The 20,276-nt window shown below is 40.1% G+C and overlaps 1 protein-coding gene across 1 annotated transcript in view; it reads left to right on the forward strand.

Annotated features, from left to right (window-relative positions):
* Window positions 1-20,276, forward strand: part of ubr4 (ubiquitin protein ligase E3 component n-recognin 4) — a gene marked incomplete at its 5' end in the record, with an annotated part of 87,575 nt that overhangs the window by 15,700 nt on the left and 51,599 nt on the right. The window contains 23 exons of the mRNA XM_080015339.1: window positions 1,751-1,938; window positions 2,745-2,901; window positions 3,114-3,199; window positions 3,325-3,494; window positions 3,619-3,898; window positions 4,830-4,962; window positions 5,775-5,854; window positions 6,023-6,151; window positions 6,911-7,093; window positions 8,595-8,717; window positions 9,273-9,502; window positions 10,566-10,684; window positions 11,157-11,254; window positions 11,419-11,576; window positions 11,680-11,886; window positions 12,374-12,475; window positions 12,590-12,690; window positions 14,572-14,959; window positions 15,288-15,351; window positions 15,887-16,078; window positions 16,199-16,269; window positions 17,701-17,848; window positions 19,917-20,147. Coding sequence (XP_079871465.1) covers window positions 1,751-1,938; window positions 2,745-2,901; window positions 3,114-3,199; window positions 3,325-3,494; window positions 3,619-3,898; window positions 4,830-4,962; window positions 5,775-5,854; window positions 6,023-6,151; window positions 6,911-7,093; window positions 8,595-8,717; window positions 9,273-9,502; window positions 10,566-10,684; window positions 11,157-11,254; window positions 11,419-11,576; window positions 11,680-11,886; window positions 12,374-12,475; window positions 12,590-12,690; window positions 14,572-14,959; window positions 15,288-15,351; window positions 15,887-16,078; window positions 16,199-16,269; window positions 17,701-17,848; window positions 19,917-20,147 — 3,638 coding nt within the window. The remainder of the gene's footprint in view (window positions 1-1,750; window positions 1,939-2,744; window positions 2,902-3,113; window positions 3,200-3,324; window positions 3,495-3,618; window positions 3,899-4,829; window positions 4,963-5,774; window positions 5,855-6,022; window positions 6,152-6,910; window positions 7,094-8,594; window positions 8,718-9,272; window positions 9,503-10,565; window positions 10,685-11,156; window positions 11,255-11,418; window positions 11,577-11,679; window positions 11,887-12,373; window positions 12,476-12,589; window positions 12,691-14,571; window positions 14,960-15,287; window positions 15,352-15,886; window positions 16,079-16,198; window positions 16,270-17,700; window positions 17,849-19,916; window positions 20,148-20,276) is intronic.

Genomic DNA, 20,276 nt, shown 5'->3' on the forward strand with positions numbered 1-20,276 from the left:
TAAAAATGTTATCGTTAAATATAAAAAGCTACTTATAGATATTTCCAAAATTATCAGAATTTATTGGGGGCACTACTGAGCTCATTATAAGGTTACAGCAGCTGACTTAAGGATTGGGGGTTTTTTGTTTGTTTTTTTCAACCCAGGCCTTAGTGTTAATTTAGTTAACAAAATATGACGAAAAATGTTCGTCAACAACCTTTTTTCCTAAAACGAGACCTGTACGAGCTAAAAATAGTTCTTTGATAATAAAAACCATGACAAAATGTTTTATTTTCGTTGACAGGGCTAAAATGTTAGTGGTGGGCTATCGGACATTCAAAATGCATTGTTTCCCCCCAATAATGTATACGTTCCTTGAGTCTTTTTTTTTCTGTCTCTCGACTTATTTTTTTGAGTTTTTGAGTGACTCACCCATGATTGAACTCGGAACAGTAGCACGAATGGCGATCTTGTGGTTCCTTTGATGCACACATGCAGATCAAAATAATCCTTCGATATTCCGTGTGATGTCAAGTCAGAATGTGAAACCCTTTTGATAAAATAAGGTTAAAAAGTGTCACGACTCGAACGACTATACCGACAAGATGTCACGTCACTTATGTAAACATCGCCAAATAAACACTAGACTGAAGAAACCTCTCCGTGAAAACATCATCTCTGTGTCGTTATGGATTACGACAAAGAGGGTGGTAGAAGATCACAATTATACTGCGCAGCTACCGCTGGCAGGGCGAGGCGGCACAGCGGGGTCCTCCCAGAATACAAAAATTCCCAGAATGCAGATGGAAAGGTCCTTCAAGCCATTTGCATTCTGTGAGCAGGTTCCCAGAATCCCAGCTATACAGTGTGTTAGCCTCATTGAATTAGTTGAAAGAGAGAAACATATTGACTTAAAGTAATGACTAAAGGTTTACTAAAATGTAACAACATTTATTGGACTAAAAGTGGACTAAAATGTTTTGAGTTGTTGTCGACTAAAACTAGACTAAAACTATGAAGGATAAAAATGACTAAAATGTGACTAAATGTAGACTAAGATTAAATCTAAAATAGCTGCCAAAATGAACACTGCCTTATTAAATTGTTGATTCCCATCATCACTGTTAATACCACAACCCCGCTGAACGCTTTGCTATATTGTGAAACGTACTGCTCTGCAGCAGCTTCTACTGCCCTTAAATGCACTGTGACTTGGATTTTGCACTGCATTTACGCACAGTGGGAATCTGCAGCAGAGCAGTAGGTTTCTCAATAAAGTAAAGCATTCAGTGAGGTTTCACTAGGAATAGTTATGACTGATGGGAGCCAAAATTTGAATGAGGCTAATGTTCTTTAAGGAAATAAAATAAATTATGACCTTTACAACACAAAAATAATTTCCAGCAGTAGTTTAGACAGTTTGAGAAGTACTGTAAATAAATATGAAATAGGTGGGTTATCTGTTGTTTTTATAAAACTCAAATACTGTCGGGGAGAAAATCTCGGAGCCATTACTGCCATTACTTTTCTCTTGTCCTCTTTAAGTGGATATTCACCAGCAGTAGTCCTAGTTCACTAGCTGTGGTAATTTCAGTCCTTGGCTCCAATCCACCATCTGCACAGCATCGTAGGCGTCATGAAATAGTTAGCGCTTTCGATACTCGCATTTTGATGTCACGTTTACCACTTAAATGTTGTGTGATCCTTGGCACGTGTATTGTTTTCTCCTTCACGGGACGATTCCTAAAAAGGTTTTGTGTCTTTCCAGACGATGACAGTGAGCCTATTTTGGGCCTTTGGTTTGAAGAGACAATCTCTCCCACCAAAGACAAGGTTGCCCCTCCACCCCCTCCACCACCCCCACCTCTGGAGACTTCCCCCAGGCTCAAGAGCCCAAACAAACAGAATCCCAGTGAGAATGGTAACATCATGGCCGGCCGCAAAGACCCTGAGCTGGTAATTACAATTTTTCAACACTCAATATGAACTGTAAAATATAAAGCATGAAGACACCACACTCCTGATTCTGAGAATTCTTGTGGCCCCTGCCACAAACATTGAAAGCAGACTATAGAGACTGTGCATAACGCAAATACATTGAATGGCTGTTTCTTAGTACCAGCTAAATAAAGTAACAAACAAATGTTTTTTTTTTTTTTTTTGTTTTTTTTTGTTTTTTTTTTTCCAAATAATCACAGATAACCAATTTAATGAAGAATGAATGTATGGCTGCCCCCTGAAATTTGAAGAGTTTAATAATCAGTCGGGAATCCATCAGTCGTCAGCGCTACAAAGCAAATATCTTAATCTTATTGCAAGATTGAAACGGGTTATAAAGCCTAAATAAATAGAAAATACATTTTCTTAATTTCTCCAATGGTGTTAACATAACCCGTAACAACGGGGCTTATTGATACTACGGTCTTATATAATTTAGCCCCGGGGCCCGTTTAAAACCGGGTCTCGGTACCCAACCCTAGGTATGTGCCCTGTTCCTCCGTGCCCCCCTCCCCCCAAAGAGTTGAATATTTGCATCGAACGGCTGAATCCGATTCGACTGACAAAATTCTGGGTCGGGTATAGCCCTAAACAATAGTTACCTTTTGTTTTAATACAGTAAATTATGTATTCACAACCGAAAGATGTCCGCTATCGTAGTGTTTTTTTGTTTTTATTTATTTATTTTTCCTCTAAACGTAACTACTGCAATAGGACTGTTTTCTACAGCATAACCCTGAAACAAAACTCTTCATTGTGTCTAGTTCCTCAGTCTGGCTTCAAGCATTCTGAACTTCATCACCACCTCCATGCTCAAGTCCAGGAACAACTTCATTCGCAACTACCTGAGCGTGTCTCTCACTGAGCAGCACATGGCTACGTTGGCCAGCATCATCAAGGACGTGGACAAAGACGTCAAAGGTAGGCCATTATTCAGCCATCGGCATGATACACGCTTCTTGTCACTGGAATAGATGACAGAATTAATTGTTTATTTTTTGTTAATTTGATCAGGGGAAGACAATTTCTTATTTATTTATTCCTTTGGGTGCTTTATTTATACTTCACGTTTTCTTATTTGCTCCGTATTTTGTTGCTGTTAAATAGCATTGTCACTTTTTTATTCTTTTCAGCATCTTCAGACGAGATGTTTTCCCTTGCCCTGTATCACTTCAACCACAATCTTGTAACGTCAGATCTTCCATCTCCGGCCCTGCAGGTAACGGAAACACAAAGCAATGGAACACGTTTGACCCTTCAATTGTAAATGAAATAAGAGGCAGCTCGTTAAAAACATGAAAGAAATGTCATTACCACTAATATCTTCCTACCTGTGATTCCCAGAGCACACTGCTTCAGCAGCTGGGAGTCGCCCCGTTCTCAGAGGGTCCGTGGCCTCTGTACATCCATCCACAGTCGCTGTCTGTGCTCTCCAGGTTGCTGCTCATTTGGCAGCACAAAGCCAGCTTGCAGGGAGAGCCAGACGTCCCCGAGTGTATTAAGGTCTGGGAAAGGTATGGTATTCCAACTGGTTTCTCCTCAATGTGACAAGTCAAAAAAGTCAAAGTCAAAAAACAAACAATTTTGCTTCTAAAATTTTATTCTGTCTATTCCACCACTCCTCACTCGCCCCGGCAGGTTCCTTGGCACCTTGAAGCAGCACACCGTCCAGGGCACCGTCCCCGGGGACGAGGACCTCAACGTGGAGCACCTCCAACTGCTGCTGCTGCTCTTCCACAACCTGTCGGAGCAGGGCCGGCGCTCCGTCCTCGCCCTGGTCACCCAGGCTCTCAGTGAGGTCGCTCAGAACAGAGACTCTCAGCTCAGGGCCGTTCCCCTCAACCTGGCCCGTCTGCTGCTGGTTTTCGACTACATGCTCCACCACTTCTCCAAGGCCCCCCTGTACCTCTTTGAACAGGTCGGTGAAACAATAACAACAATAAAAATATATATTTTATTTATCGAGTGCTTTCCAGGGTACCCTTAGACATGTTACATAATTTTAAATGGTCACTCTAATATGTTTCAAATTAATGTTTTTTTCAATCTAATGTGGATTAAAAATCTGATCCAATCCTTTTAACAAATCTTGCCTGAAATACCACAGAAACACGATATTGCTGTTGCACTCAAACTCAAAGATAAGTTATGTAGGCCATATCATAAAAGTATATATATTTGTTTTTAAATTCTGTAATTGCAAGAAAACAATGTGTTTCGTGAAAATGTTCTAACTGAATAAAACAAATAGTGCTGGGTGGAAAAATGATTGATTAATATAGAATTTCGAAGTCAATTTAAAAATTATAATTGATATTTTGTTTAGAAGTTAGGCAATCATCTTCAAGTGAATTAATTCATTCATTACCATAACAGTCACAAAGTAATATTTCATTTCTGTATTAGACTGAATTTGTTCCGTGAAATATTATCGTAACACACGTCCGATGGTTTACTGAAAAATGTATGGCAATTCTCATGTGTAAAATTTTGTGACCCTTCATATTGAATTTAATTATGAGATCCTGCCAGATACCCAGCCTTGAAAGCAAAGCAGTTTGAGTGTGGCGACCATTTTAAGCAACATGCATCTATAAAAATGGCTAATTTCAAGCTTACTAGTTGTTATCGAGAAAAAAATAGTATTGGCAGACACTCAAGATTTCAGTATCCGTGTCGGGAAAATACATTGTAGTATTGTGCTGGCTGCGACAGTTAATTATAGTTCTAGTTCAGGTTCTAAATATCTTGACCACTATGCATTTACCACCCAACCTTCACCTTTAAAGAAAAAAGGCAGACAAATAAATCATACTGCTCTTGTTATTTTAAAAACCTTGTCCTGTCAGGTACAGTACAACCTACTCACCCCGCCATCTTCTGGACCGAGTTCAGCTCAGGACCGAGGGAAACACGGCAGCCTGCCACTCTACTACGGCTTCAAGGAGGTGGAGGATAACTGGGCCAAGCACTGCTCAACGGGTACGAGCCGCAGTGTTACTCCTTAACATTTTGACAAATTTCTTATTACTAGTGCAGTTTGCCTGCAGATATTCCTCTGTAATCACATTCAAAGTTGTATGCTTTATTATTTTTAATATTTGAATATATTAAAAATTTTAATTATCAAATTTAGTAGGGGTGGGGGCATTAGACACGGTTCCGCAGCTCTGATCCGAGCGATATTTTCTCCAAACAAAGCAAATAAAAACTCTAGGTGTATTTAGTGTACTCCATTTCCTGCTGTTGCTCTTCTGTGGAGCAGATCGCTCCCCAAAAAACATCCTGCTCGTATTCTCACGGTTCAGTGAGTTCTTGGAACCTCTACATCAGAGAACATTCTGTCGGTGATGGTTGGGTCTTATTTCCCACTTTCATCGCAAACTGGATATTGGACAAACTTTTTTGCTCACCACATGTGAATTGATTTGCTAACGTTAGCCAAGACATTTATAATCAATTATTTATTTATATTTAAAAATACACAATGAATTGGCAATTTCAGCATCAAATAGTGATTATTCTTTTTTGAATATTCAAATTCTATTCGAATTTCGTTCCGGCAGCCCTGTAGTGCAGTGCCTATTCAAAGCACGGGGAAACACTCTTTCTCATGGGAAAAAAACACCCAAGTCGGGAAGCCCACAGGAAGAATAAGATGTAGTAAAAAGATGAAATACGAATTCTACATCTAAAAAAAAAAAAAAAAAAGTGTTTTTTCATAGATTTGGCCCTGATTTGCCCCTGTGCCCACTTGTAACAGACCCTCTCAATCTCTTCCTTGTCGGTCTTAGATTCCAGCACACAGCCGAAATTCTACTGCATCCTCTCTCCTGAGGCCTCTGAGGATGACATCAGCAGGTTGGACAGCAAGGTGAAACAAGCTGAATTTATTTATTTACCATGGAAGGGAACTCTTATTTCATCACTCAAAGGAAATTGTTATCAACGTGCCTAAGTCTCTTATGTTAGCTAGTTAGCTCCAATAATGCCCATTTAATTAAAGACTAATAAAATCCTCTGCAACTGTTTTGTCTTCTAGGTCTTTCCGAAGCTCTTTAACGGAGCAGTGAAATACGATGAGCTGTATTCCTGGCTCATTTCCCTGCTGGCAGCAGGCTCCCAGTTTGACACCGTGAGGAGGCAGGAAAATAAACCCATCACACCAATGGTGAGAGCTCAGAATGTCAACAAAGTAGTCTGACACCATTACCATTCACTCTGTGCTGTTCATCTGGGTGGTATCATAAAGATGAGAAATCTTTATTCATTAATATTGAGGAAAATTGTTCTGCCCATAGTTGCTCAAATTTCTTTATTTTTTTATACTTGCATATTTACAAAGATGTGCATGAAGACCATAAAAGTGCATAAAAAGTACTGTGTAGTTGTAAAAAAAGTAATAATACAAAATAGAAGTAAAATGAAATGGTAATAAATAATAGTGAAAGTAGCAATTTTAAATAATGTTTGGTGGTATTATTATTGCATATTTGTAAATATTTGGTTTACTGTTTGTTAACTGTACCTAAGTCGACTGAAAACCATCAGTTCTGATATATATTGAAAAAACACTTATATTAAGGATTTGTAGACTGGTGAATAGAATTCTGTATTTTCTTGTTATTAATGATGATGACTAACGGTGTACAGGGCTAAATGAAAAATTAAAGTATTACAGTCTGAAATTTGACTTAACAGGGGTATCACATTTCCTTAAATAAAAAAACTTTTTATGCAGTATGGACATTGTATATAGTAAATATTCAATGGATAGAAAATTATACTTATTTTTCTGATACAAAATCTTAAATCTCAGTCTTCAATTGCTTAAAAACTGGCATTAAAAATGTCTTTCAGTATTAAATCGAATTTGCTGATACCTACAGATATCACAAAACAATGTTATGAATGTTTTTGTGTGGTGCAGGAGGCGTGTTCCCTTCAGTACTGCTTCCTGGTGCTGTGGAGGATTCTGGGAGTTCTGCCTCCTTCCAAAGCCTACATGGAGCAGTTGAAGAGCGGCTGCACGGACCCCAGTGAGAGCGACATCCTGCACACACTGCGCTGGTCCTCTCGTCTCCGCGTAGCCACCTACGTCAGCTGGATCAAGGTTGGGACATTTTGGAACCTCAGTGTGTCCCCTGGAATTTTTTTTGAGGCTTGGTGGTACGCACCAAAAAAACCCTAAAGAGACGAGACATGCAGGATGGCATATTGGCGTGGTCGGCTTTGGTCAGATGGTACAGCAGGCAGTCTGGAATTTATATTTGCGTATAGATTTTTGTTCACTTGGTTTATTCAAAACTTTAAACAAAGTGATCACAAGGAGAGGATGACTTAATAACATGGATTTATTCCATAAAAATAAGCTCTTGAACCAATGACTTTGCAAAACATTAGCACTTCATGAACACACTGTGCATGATTCATGGCTGCAATTTATCTTTCTTGACTTGGGAAAAAATGTCACCATGGCATCAGGTTATGGAAATCTTTCCACAGGGGGTCCATTTATTGAAATTGTCATGCAGGTCCCCAAGTAATATCCTTGTAGCCTGTTCCTGAGGTCTATTTTCACCCACCAAAAGTGAAGATTTGTCTTTATTTAATAAATTATTCAATTTAGGATAGATTGCTATGAAAAGTAATCATGAGTTGTAGCCCGGTTCCCTGTTCATGATGGAGAAATCACATTCACAGTTCACAGTCCACAGGAACTGTGAGCGCAGTAATTTAAAGTGACATATTAGGGATACCACGATCATGTGACGTCAACGCGGAATTGAGCTCATTGCCGTCATTACCACAAATAAAAAATAAATACGCCTATGAAATAAATAAACAAGGCAATAAATAAATATAAATACATAAATTAATAAATATACCGGGCAGAAGCGGTGGTGCGCCTGAGTCCCCACCATTCCGATTCATGTGATCTTCCATCACTTTCATTGCCTCGCAGGGTTTCGTGAGACCCTCCGAATCTTATGCGAAGTTGCCATTTTCGAGCAGGCAAAATCGGGAAGTGAAACTCTTGCAGTGCACACTGCAGTGGCTGTGCAGGTGCATACTCTCTCCCACTCTCATTTGAAAAACAGTACCGTCAGTTTAAAAATTTTTTTTTTTATTTTGAATGCTTTGAATAGGCTATTTTGGAAAATTTCGTTTTTAGGACATTTTGAATAGGTTATGACAAAAAAAGGGACAATGTTTAATTTTACTGTTGACACGGAAACAGTCGGTCATTTTGTCTGCACATTTTTAATATCCCTAGTTTGTATATGTGTTTAAATAGCATAAATGGGCTGTAAATTCCAATAAAAAAAGGCCGCAATTAATTTGTTTTGGGCCCGGTGCCGTTATTTCTGGCATTAAAAATATATATTTTTGGCCTGGCTGGGGTTGTCGTTGGCCTGGTGAGCCTTCAGGCCTGTACAATTATAGCGCCTTCGTGCATGTTGTATAACTACAACCTACAATTAACTAAAGACATTTAGATATAATAAAAATTAAGAATTCACAAATTAACTATTCTACAATATATAATATTTGCTCCTTTATTCACTGGAGCCGTATATTTAACTCTGTGATGTGGACATCCTCATTGGCAGGAACACTTGATGAAGCAGGGGATGAAGGCGGATCAAGCGGCCTCCCTGGTTGAGATGACTGCTGCCAAGTGCTGCACTGTGAAATATGATGTTAACCTGGCAGAGGACTATATTGCAAGACAGGTAGTCACTATTATTTATTAAAATATTCAAACTGTGCGCTTGTAACAACGCATTACAGAAGAAGGCTGCATTTTCTTATAACTTGCCAAAATGTAATTAATTTGACGTTGTTTTTTTATGTAATGACACACTCATTTTGTAATAACTTGTCATATTTTGTTGTAAAGGGTTGCCGCATTTTGTAATAACCTATTACATATTGCGGTGATTATTACTTGTTGTGGAGTTTACAAGAAAGTGACATTGTTTTCATGTTCTGAAGTGTAACATTTGTATAAACAAGACAGCTATTTTGGTGTGTTACTACATGCTGCATTGAATTATGACATGTTCACCATAAACACTTTGTAGTGCCCGCAGAGAAGGTTACATTTATTTAAGTTGTCAAGTTATAACAAAATGTAGTATTACCATATAATGTGTAACCCTTTTGTGTGTGTGTGTGTGTGTGTGTGTGTGTGTGTGTGTGTGTGTGTGTGTGTGTGTGTGTGTGTGTGTGTGTGTCTGTGTGTCTGTGTGCAACTTTCACCTTTTGGCGACTTGCCTCTTTGGAAGATTTCCGCCTTTTCCAGCGTGGACCCCGGTGCTATCCTGCCGCTTCATCAGGTGCCCTCACTGCAAGCCATCTACACGCTGGATGCCGTCATCTCAAAAGTTCAAGTCTCTCTTGATGAGCATCTGTCAAAGGTCGCCATCGAGGCAGATGCCCACAAGTCCTCTGAGATCACCAAGAACCTGCTGCCTGCCACGCTGCAGCTTATCGACGTCTACACTGCCTTCACCAGGTGAGCCAAAAATGGGGGCCGGCCAAGCGGGCTCGGCTTGGCTCTTCCTATAGGTAAGACAGGCGGCTGCCCAGGGTGCCATACCGGCAGGGAGCCGTGGAGAGGGAGTGATATCGCACTTTTCTCCCTCTCAGACGGTACCGACGATGCGCTATAGCGATGCGCAGTGTGTTATTTTAGATAAGATAGATATTTAGATAATTTTATTTTAGGTCTCCTTATGGAACAAAACAAGTGCATATGGAACAAAACTGTGTGTAATGGGACGCTTTCTCCTTGACTCTCCCGATCACCCTCTCAATGAGTTATGCACAGAAAGTAATCTTAACAAGTTTACGAGTCTTGCGCCGTTCCTTTGTGCCCCGTCCTCACTGTTTTTAGTTGTTTTATTTGGAGGAACAGCGCACGACGATCAGGCGCACAGAGAGCTGTGTTGAGAGCTGTGTCCGGATGCGGATGATTCACAGAAAAATATGATTCCCCTTATTTATTTTATTTATTTCATTTATTTATGTATTTGTTTATTTATTTATCTAGCTATTTATTTGTTTATTTATTTATTTTTTAGGGGGGGGCATCAACCCCCCCTCTTTGGAGAACTATTTATCATGTTTAGGTCTATAAACAACTGATACTACTCCAAGAGGGGGAGAATCACAACGGATGAGACAAATAAACAGAGAACCAAACAAGATTTACACAAAAACATAAACCGTTTCCTCGTTGAAATGTTATCCCTGTGCATTTTGTAAGCTTCTATTCGTTTTATCCTGCTATTGTAATGCAGTGGCTGAGGGGGGGGGGGGGAACGACTGCTCAACTTGAATCTCATTGGACTGACATTTTTCCGGCTGATGACTCGACTCGTCCACTTTAAGGGAGCAGCCCTACTGGGAACACCCCACAAGACTTGCAACTTTAGAGATGCTCTGACCCAGTTGTCTAGTCATCAAAATGTGGCCGTTCTTTAGGTCCTTATGCTTGTCCATTTTTCCTGTTTCAACTTCAAGAACTGACTGTTCACTTGCCTTCTAATATATCCCATGATCCTGTGTGGTTTTAGGTCCTACCTGCTCATGAGTCTCCCAGAGGAAGGAGAGAACAAGCTGACGGAGGTCAAACTCCAAGGTTATGCGGCCGTTCTCTCCATCGGTTCCACACGTTGCAAAGCCAACTTGCTCGGTACGTTCAACCTCAGAAAATACACAAAAATGAAATACAAAAGAAAAAATACAAATGCATACGGCCAATCACATTATGAAGCCTCGCCCATTCGTTGAGCTGAGCTTGCTTTCGGTAAACCTTTTCAGTTCTCACCCGTAGTTGGCTAGTAAGTTTGTACCAGTCACTCATGAATATTTTATGTTGCTAAATCTTTTAAATGCTGTGTTCAAGATTCATAGACATAAAAAGTTTGTAATTTTGTAATTTCGTTTTATTCTTTATATATTTATTTTTTGTTTTATTTGTATATCCTGCCCCTTTTATGGAATAGATGTGTTTGAATTTGAAGCACTTTAAAGCTGCTTTTTATCCACTTTGTATGTTATTGTTGAAATTTGTTTTCCTTTTCTAACTTTTTAATGTACACTTTGAGCTGCATTACATGGTTAAAATGTGCTATGTAAATAAAATGTTTTATTTATTTTAACAGGTCACAGCATTATGCAGAACTTGCCTTCAGCTGTGCAGACCCTCTGTGAGACTTGGAACAACATCCACACTAATGAGTTCCCCAACATTGGATCTTGGGTACGTAAGAACATCTTTTGTGATATAGTTTGTTTGGTGTCCACACTCCTATGACTGTATTGTCACAGCGCAGCATTCTCAACTGGTCTGGTCGCAGGATCTGAATTTGTCCCAGTCACTGGGTCGAGCCCTAAACGTTACTTAAGATTTTGTTTCCTCTACAGCGAAATGCATTTGCCAACGACACCATTCCCGCAGAGAGCTACATTAGTGCCATCCAAGCGGCTCACCTTGGCACACTAAGCTGCCAGTCATTGGCCTTGGCCTCCTCTCTCAAACACATCCTCCTCTCCCTGGTTCGTCTGACCGGAGATCTTATTGTGTAAGTGAACTCTGGGTTGTGTTGTAAAGAAAAAACAAACAACAAAGGACTCAGTGTTGGAACCAGCAGTGTGTGCCCTCATGGCTTCTCTCTCTGACCTCAGCACTGAGGAGCTGAACCCCTCCCAGGTGGTAAGGACTCTGCTGCCCCTCCTCCTGGAGAGCAGCACTGAAAGCGTGGCGGAGATCAGCAGCACCTCTCTGGAGCGCATCCTGGGCCCTGCGGAGTCCGACGCCTTCCTGGCCCGCATCTACGAGCGCGTGGTCACTGGCTGCTACAACATCATCGCACACCACTCCGACCCCAATGGGTACGTATCACCGGCCATCGCAACTATTATGTAACTATCTGATTGCAACATGATTGCGATCATTGTATGAAATGATTATCGACAATCATCAGTTATCTGCATCAGTTTCCCTCCACAATTCAGGGGAATTTTAAGCCAATGTTAGAAATGTTGCAACAAATAAAATATAAATCGTGAGAGTTTCCATAATTTGCGTTGCAGTTTTTTCATTATCTTCACCGAAAAGAAGGGACTATAAAATGCTCTTTTGTCCTTTTCATCATTTAGATGAGTTTATTAATCTAATCTTTAATCTAATTTTTTTTGTTTTTTAAATTTTATTTAATGACATGTGGGCTTAAGTTTTATGATTATCTTTAGTTTGTTGTCTGTTGGATGTCTTCAGATATGTGTGATATCTTTAATTAATTGTACCTGGTTATAATATCAGTGTTGAGTATTGCTATTGAGTATTGAGTAATGCTTCATAACTATTCCACTGTCGCAGTGGGTTGGACGAATCCGTGCTGGAGGAATGTCTGCAGTACCTCGAAAAACAGCTGGAGAGCAGTCAGGTCCGGAAGGCCATGGAAGAATTCTTTTCATTCAGGTATGTTCTTCACACTTCACAGAATACAAATTTCATATATCCATTGTTCTTCACATCTGAACAAGTACTTTTTGTATTTGAACTCATGTTTTAACACTTGTTTTGTTTGCATAGTGGGGAGCTGGTTCAAATTATGATGGCAACAGCCAATGAAAACCTGTCTGCGAAATTCTGCAACAGGGTGCTGAAGTTTTTCACCAAGCTTTTCCAGCTGAGTAAGTTATCTTATGTTATACATTCTTTCAAGTTAAATCAAGCGATGATTCCGAAATTAAGGTGTTACAGCAGCAGAAGCGGACTGAACAGTGCAAGACAAAAAAGAGATGAAGATTTGATGAAATAAAATAAAAATTAATAATATAACTTCATGGAGCGGTATATGCTAACTAGTGGCAGTTAAGCTAAAATGGCAATAGTCAAGCTTAAATGGCAATTATGAAGTTATGATAACATTACTAATTACAATAATGACAGGATAATATTACTAATGATAAAAATAGTAGTAGTGGTAATAATTGTGGTATCATTATTATTAACAATAATAATAATTATAATAAATATAGCTGAAGGCAGCGATATTGGTCTGGTAATAATGGACCCATTGAGTTGGTTTTTCACTACTTTCTGCTCCGTATGGGGACCGATTTCGATGAAACTTCAACAACAAGATGTCTGCGACGTCAAGCGTGTCCGTAGCTGCAGCTGTTGTTCTGTTCTGACAATTTTAGCCCCAAAAGTCCCAAGGAGAATAAAATGTATAATAATACGAACAATAACATTATTGTTATTGTTATCATTATCATCCCTACGGGATGGAGCCCTAATGATGAGAGTGATAATTATATATAATTATAACGGCAAAGAAATATACTTAAAGTGAAGGTCAGCTGAGAGAATGTGTAAGGTTTTGGAGGGGAGCGGACGTTGACCAGAACTGGACAAGCTAGACATCATGATTGAATTAAAATAGATTTTGTTTTGTTTTATTTTTTTTGAGTTTTAATCGTATTAGGGCTGCCCCCGACTGAAGATTTTCATTGGTAGCTATTAGTCGTCAGTTCAAGCCATTACTCAAATAATCATCGCAGGTTTACAATATCAATTAATTATTTAAATATGCTTTTGGGGCGTCAGAAAATTGTTTTGAGTTCCAGGGCTGAGTAACAATGATATAACATTGTCAAAACTGTGCTACATTACAGATAAATACTAAACTTAATAACCACACTTTAAAAAAAATAGATTTCATTTACAAGCGCTGCGCGGTGTGCACGCATGAAGCGAGCAGCTTCATGTGTGCGAGTTTAACACCGGTTAAACATTACATCGGTTGAACTTATTACATATTGACATAATTTCCACTAAAATGTGGCGTACGGAAGATCGTTTTCCCATTGTCGACGTCCCCTCGTCAAGGGACCTCTCGTGGGGCCGCAGATCCTTGCCTGTAAAGCCGACAGTCCGGGATCCCGGATGGCTGCTGGCTTCACTGAGCCTTCCCAGTCCCTGGCCCCCCGGGGCTCGGGCACACCGTCAGGGCATTTAAAATATGAATAGGTTATTAAAGAATGTGATTAACGGTTTCAAATGGCTCTTATAATCTACGCAATATTTTTTATAAAATACGCAATATTTATTCAGACTTTTAGACTAAACTTGCAACTTCATGCGGCATACACGGATGAAGCGAGGTACCTGTTAATTACCGGCAAAAGCCGATCATCGAAAGCTAATTATTCTTCTGAATGTCTCAGAACAACCAGCAAGGAGACTGAACATTTATTTTTGTTAAAATTTGTAAAAACGGCCTCTAGCATTTCATACACTGGTCCAGCCATATAGCTTTTAAGGTCCATTTTGAAAAGGCGCAGCTTCCGAATGGATTTTATTTATTTTTTCCCCTGCGACTAACCAACCAATGAAAAACTTGGTCGACTAAGACTCTTCTCGTCGAATAACATTTGGTCGACTATTTGGGGGAAGCACTAGATTGTACAGCACAATGTTAATTTTAACTAATGTCAGATGAAAGGATGAAGTAAAGACATACATACGTACATGGCCCACTGACTACATGGCTCACTGTCCCTCCCCAGCGGAGAAGAACCCCAACCCCAGCCTGCTGTGCCTCTGCGGCTCGCTGGCCCAGCTGGCCTGCGTGGAGCCATCGCGCTTGCAATCCTGGCTGACCCGCATGACAGCCACACCGCCCCGGGACTCAGAGCACCCGGAGACGGTGCAGGAGAACCGGCAGCTCCTGCAGCTGCTCACCACCCACATTGTGCGCGACAACAGCCAGGTGGGCGAGGGTGTGTGCACTGTGCTCCTTGGCACGCTCATCCCCATGGCAACGGACATGCTGGCCAATGGCGACGGCGCGGGCTTCCCGGAGCTCATGGTCATCATGGCCACGCTTGCCGGCGCTGGACAAGGAGCGGGACACCTGCAGCTGCACCGGGCCGCCATCGACTGGCTGACCAGATGGTAAGAAATAAGAGTCTGGTTTGTCAGGTGTTGCTTACATCGTCTGGTTAACATTCACTAACAGCTTTGCATGGTAAATATTCAAGATTCAAAATTGTTTTCTTTTAATCTAAACTGGTCTTAAATTTGCATGAAACTGTGCATTTGATGATACTTGCAGATACTCTGACATGTAAGGGTTCTGTGTTTGGCCTTAAGCAGAGCCATTACCTATTTGGAGCTGAAAATCAGCAAATGCACTTGCCAAACCATTTTTTTGTAATGTATTGATTTTGTAATCAAAAATGTCTCACTTTTAATTGTTCACATTCTCTCATACTTTGTGCAGCAAGAAGTACCTGACGCAGAAGAATGTTGTGGAAAAAGTGAGCTCAAATTTGTCGCAGGGCAAGGTAATCTTCTTTTTTTTCATAGAAATGTTTTTTTAAATTAATAAGCTGCTGATCCAAACCAGGGCTAAATTGGCTTTAATGGACCACTCCAATGTCAAATTGAGTTTTAGCGTGTTTAAGAGAAGATAACCTACCATTTTATTAACCCTTGGAAGGGAAATTCTGAAAACTATTCACAACACAGCACACACATTTTATATTCCTGCTGACCATTTTCCTGACGATGGCTCCAAATTAGAACAATATGACCAGCCTACCTTAAAATTTTGCTGTCGATTATTATTTTAAAACGCTATAATACGCTATATTCCCTTTAACTCTATTACTTGTGTGTGTGTGTGTGTGTCTGTGTGTGTATAAAATTTAGGAACTGGTATTGAAGTCACTGGGTTGCTTTGCAACTTTTTTAAGCTGCTTAAGCCACACTCAGCCCTCCATGCAACGCCTGCTTAACATCATTACAAAATGCGAATATATATTTTTTCTTTCTCGGCTTAAATGACAAAACTTGTGCTTGCTCGTTTCCGCCCTCCAGCACGCCAGCATGCTGGAGTGCTCATGCCACATCATCTCCTACCTGGCGGACGTGATGAATGCCCTGCGGCAGACCAGTGGCCAGAGCTCCTCCACTCTGCTGGTGGAGGGCGAGGAGAAGGCCATGGAGGTGGACTCTGACTGGGTGGAGGAGCTCGCTGTGGAGGAAGATGATTCCCAAGCAGAGGATTCTGTAAAGTTCTCCTCCGCTCTTTTACACCCACTAAGGGATGCTGCAATTTGTCATGCTTGCATCTTTGACAAAAGCAGAAAAATAAATATTGGCTTTTTTTTTATTGTTCGTCTTTGACAGGATGAAGACTCGCTCTGCAATAAACTGTGCACCTTCACCATCACTCAGAAGGAGTTCATGAATCAGCACTGGTAACGGAATTTTTCCCAAATGATGTAATCTGGATGAGAAAAAAATACTTTTCACAAGGACCTTTCTACCATATACCACATTTAAAGGACCGTACTGGCGTCAAATTGAGTTTTAGCTCCTCTCCTACTCAACACACACTTTTGTTACCCGTGACCAATGATCAATCGATCGTTACTCAAAAAATATAATTTATTACTCGTTACTCTTTTCAAAAGTAGTGTTATTACTTTACTTATTACTCCCTGCCAACAGTAATTTGTTTCACTACTCATTATATTACTTTTCCGTTACACCCCACAAAGTTGGTAGTGCGGAGGGCTGATCTTTGGAGGTGTGTGTCCATGAGCTTCATGTTGTGCTGTTGTCGTAGGTGTTTCAGGAAGTTTGAGCTTGTGTTTTATGAACCGGAAAAGAGTCTCAGCACCAGCACACAATTTACATTTAACATTATTTCTCCTCTCGTCTATATTCCCGACAAAATGAAAGTAATGAGAATATTTCCAGCCACTGAATGTTACCATTCTCATCTTCTAGCTAGCTTGCTGCTTGGTGACATGCATGCACGAAGGGTATCAAGTCATAGTCGTAAACTAATTCGGAACCATAAAATGCATTCCGATTGTGGCGATCAGGGAAAAAACAGAAGTTGCCTAGGCAGTAAAACGAGCCACTCGGTTTTATGGTGTTATGTTTGCCAGAGGTGAACGCTGACACAGCGATTATGGAACAAAAGAAAGGTTGGAACAATTATTTTTATTTTTTATTATTACTGAAATTTTATTAATTTGTTAGACTGCTCGTTGAATAAAATATTACTATAATGCGCTACTAGTAAAGCGTTACTGCCAATGACCATTTTCCTGATGACTTACATCGGCTCACATTTTTAGATTTTTAATACTGTATCTCTTTCTTTGGGTTGGTAAAAATCGAAAGATGTGGTCAGAAATCTAACTTAAAATTTCCCCTGGCCTTCTGATAACACAGTAATATGTATTTTTCCCCAAAAAATGTATTTTACGTGCCAAATTTAATTCATTTTAACAAAATCGTTGCAATCTGCACATTGTTTTGTTCTGTTGCAAAGAAAAGTCATAAATTTACAGTAGAGTTCAACCTTGGTGTACTTAGACACCGCCAGTCTGCTATTAGCAGAGCCGGAAATTGCAAAACACAGCAAGCTTTTACTTGTTCATTACACAAAATAAACACGGCATGGTTAATAATGAGTTGTACGCATAATGAAACTGACTTAATCATTTTCCTTATTCCTTCCTTAATGTGTGTTTTACTGTTGATAGTTGATGAGCGAGCTAGCAGGTTAATCAACCATAGCTGTAGTGCCGGTACCACCGACTTCACATTTGCTGGCGAGACCAGGGGCCTCAGTCTGCTCGCTGAGTCTCCGCCTTGCTCCTCTCGCTTTGCAGGTACCACTGTCACACCTGTAAGATGGTGGACGGGGTAGGTGTGTGCACAGTGTGCGCCAAGGTCTGTCACAAAGACCACGAGATCTCCTATGCCAAATACGGCTCTTTCTTCTGCGACTGCGGGGCCAAGGAGGATGGCAGCTGCCAGGTGAGACCGAATACTTCAGGTCATCATGGGAAGAGAACAACAGCGGTAACTTTGGCTTGCAAATCATTTCCCCCATTGACATCAATTCAGTCATTTCATTCAGTCAGGGTCATAGCTAGCCCAAATGTTTGGCCAGAAGCAAGGGAATTTTTATGTTTTTGTTTTGCTTGTTATTTGAATTGACAGCTTTTTAAGTTAGTGTTTGGGTAATGGGCAATGTGCCACTGTGCGCATGTAAAGCTAATCAAACTTAACATTTTCTACTGTGAACATCAGATCTCTAGAGCTGTGTGTGCGCTACTGTAATGCAGGGGTCTTCATACTATTCACTTGGGGGCGAGGCCAGGTTGTCTTTTCCTGGGGGGAGGGCAGTAAATTGCTGTATTCTACATTTGTTAGAAAGTGAAGTAATCATAAAAAAATAGTTGTTATATTCTATTTTATTGTTTTATATCCTGAAAACAGCAAACTTGTGTGGATTAATACAGCTTTCTTATTTTAAAATTAAGTTTTTAACCAAAACTTAACAATATATTTTAAACATGTTGCCGGCCGCGATCAATTGTCTTCCAGGCCGGATGTGGCCCCCAGGCTGGCAGTTTGAGACCCTTGCTTTCATTAGTATCTGATGCATGTCAGCATTGTAGATACCGTATTTCCTCAAATAGTGACTGGGGCCTTTCTTTACCTCAACTGCAGAGGGTAGCATGCCTTGATTTCAAATAAACGCCAGTCTTATATTAGAGGCAGATATTTATCTAATCGAATCTAATTCCCTGCTGATTAAGTATGTTTGATCATGTTTTGGTATAATTTTAAATCAAACTTCCGTCTGGGTGCCATACCATGCAAACACATGTATGGTAAAAAGAGAGCTCACAGCTACTCTAAAAGTCGCACTTGTGATGATAGCCGATGGGGTAATTACACTTCCTCCTTTCGAGTGATAGAGAGCGGGTCATTTACCCCAAGAAGCATTCTGCTCCGCAGCAGCAGCAAACAAAATAAGTAAAATTAAATAAAATCTAGGATAAAAATACACTTTTGTTTGCTTTGTTTGGTGGGAGAAAATCGCTCTTGTTGGAGCTGCGTAGCTGTTCCCAGGTGGAGCTCCACATCTTCGATCAGTTTTCCCCAGTCTGTATTTGAGGCAGACTTAACTATTTATTTGTGTCGACCACGCCCCTAGCATTTGTTAGAGCTCCGTTTTTTATTTGACTACAGTTTTATATTTGAGGAGATACGGTAACCAATAAATTTGCCAGTGTTTGTATGTATGTTAGGTTTTCCAGGAATGGCTCACAGCTTTATTTCTTCTGCTCAGTGATATTAAACTAATCCTGCCAAGGATACTTAATACATGTTATTTTATGGCACAATAAAATTGACAAGGACTATGCAGTAGAAGTAGTTTAATTACTTGCATGTGCTAATGTTACGTGATGTTTTGTATACTTTAGAAACAGGAATGGCGAACATACTCGTTTTAGTGTTACCCAAAAAGTTTGATAGGATTTCATCAAACTAATCCTCCTTTAACCATCTTTTTACCCATCACTCTTTTTGAATGTTTTTTAACTAGAACCAAAAGTTAAAATATAACCAAGTTAGATGCTGATAGACTATCCTAGAGTAGGACTGGGTGATATCATATATCGATAGATATTGTATCAGATCAGATCAGATATCATTATCATAATATTGTGATAGTTAAATATTGTCTTTAAGGCTGCATTGCAGTAAATGCAATGTTCTGACCTTTGTTGTGTTTTGTGAACACCTCTACCCGCTTGGTCAATGATATCAGCATTACTAATGATTGTTTCTCAAATATTTCTTGTAAACAACTCATGAAAGCATCAATATTCATTCCCCAATTTCAGTTATTTTATCAGTATCAAGGATTTTGTCAGAAAATTTATTTTAGATTTTCTTTTCAATATTGCCCAGCCCTACCTAGAATTAAAAGCCAGAGTTTAACAAACCATCATCACAAACCAACTTGTGCATGTGCAGTTTCTCCGTGCTTGAATTCTCACTACCCCTTCAATATGTCTGCCACTCCCAGGCTTTGGTGAAGCGCAGCCCCAGCAGTGGCATGGGCTCCACCCTCAAAGAGTCCTCCGCCTTCCAGAGCGAGATGCGGCTGCCTGAGAGCGCCATTCGCCACCAGAGTGCCTCACCCTCTGAGAAGGGCAAAGTGACTATCTGTGATGGGAAACCCGTGGACGAGGACAAGCCCAAGAAGAGCAGCATATGCAAGAGCATCGAGGGATGTCAGGAGGAGCTAGTGACACAAGTGGTGAGACTGTTTTAATTTTTTTACAAACCAGGAAAGTAGGAAAAACAAAAACTAACAGAATAAAATAAATGGATAGCGGACATGAATTAATCCAGTTCATAAGATAATTGAACTATTAATTGCCTT

This window comes from Zeus faber, assembly GCF_960531495.2.
Source record: "Zeus faber genome assembly, chromosome: 15".
Lineage (NCBI taxonomy): Eukaryota > Metazoa > Chordata > Actinopteri > Zeiformes > Zeidae > Zeus > Zeus faber.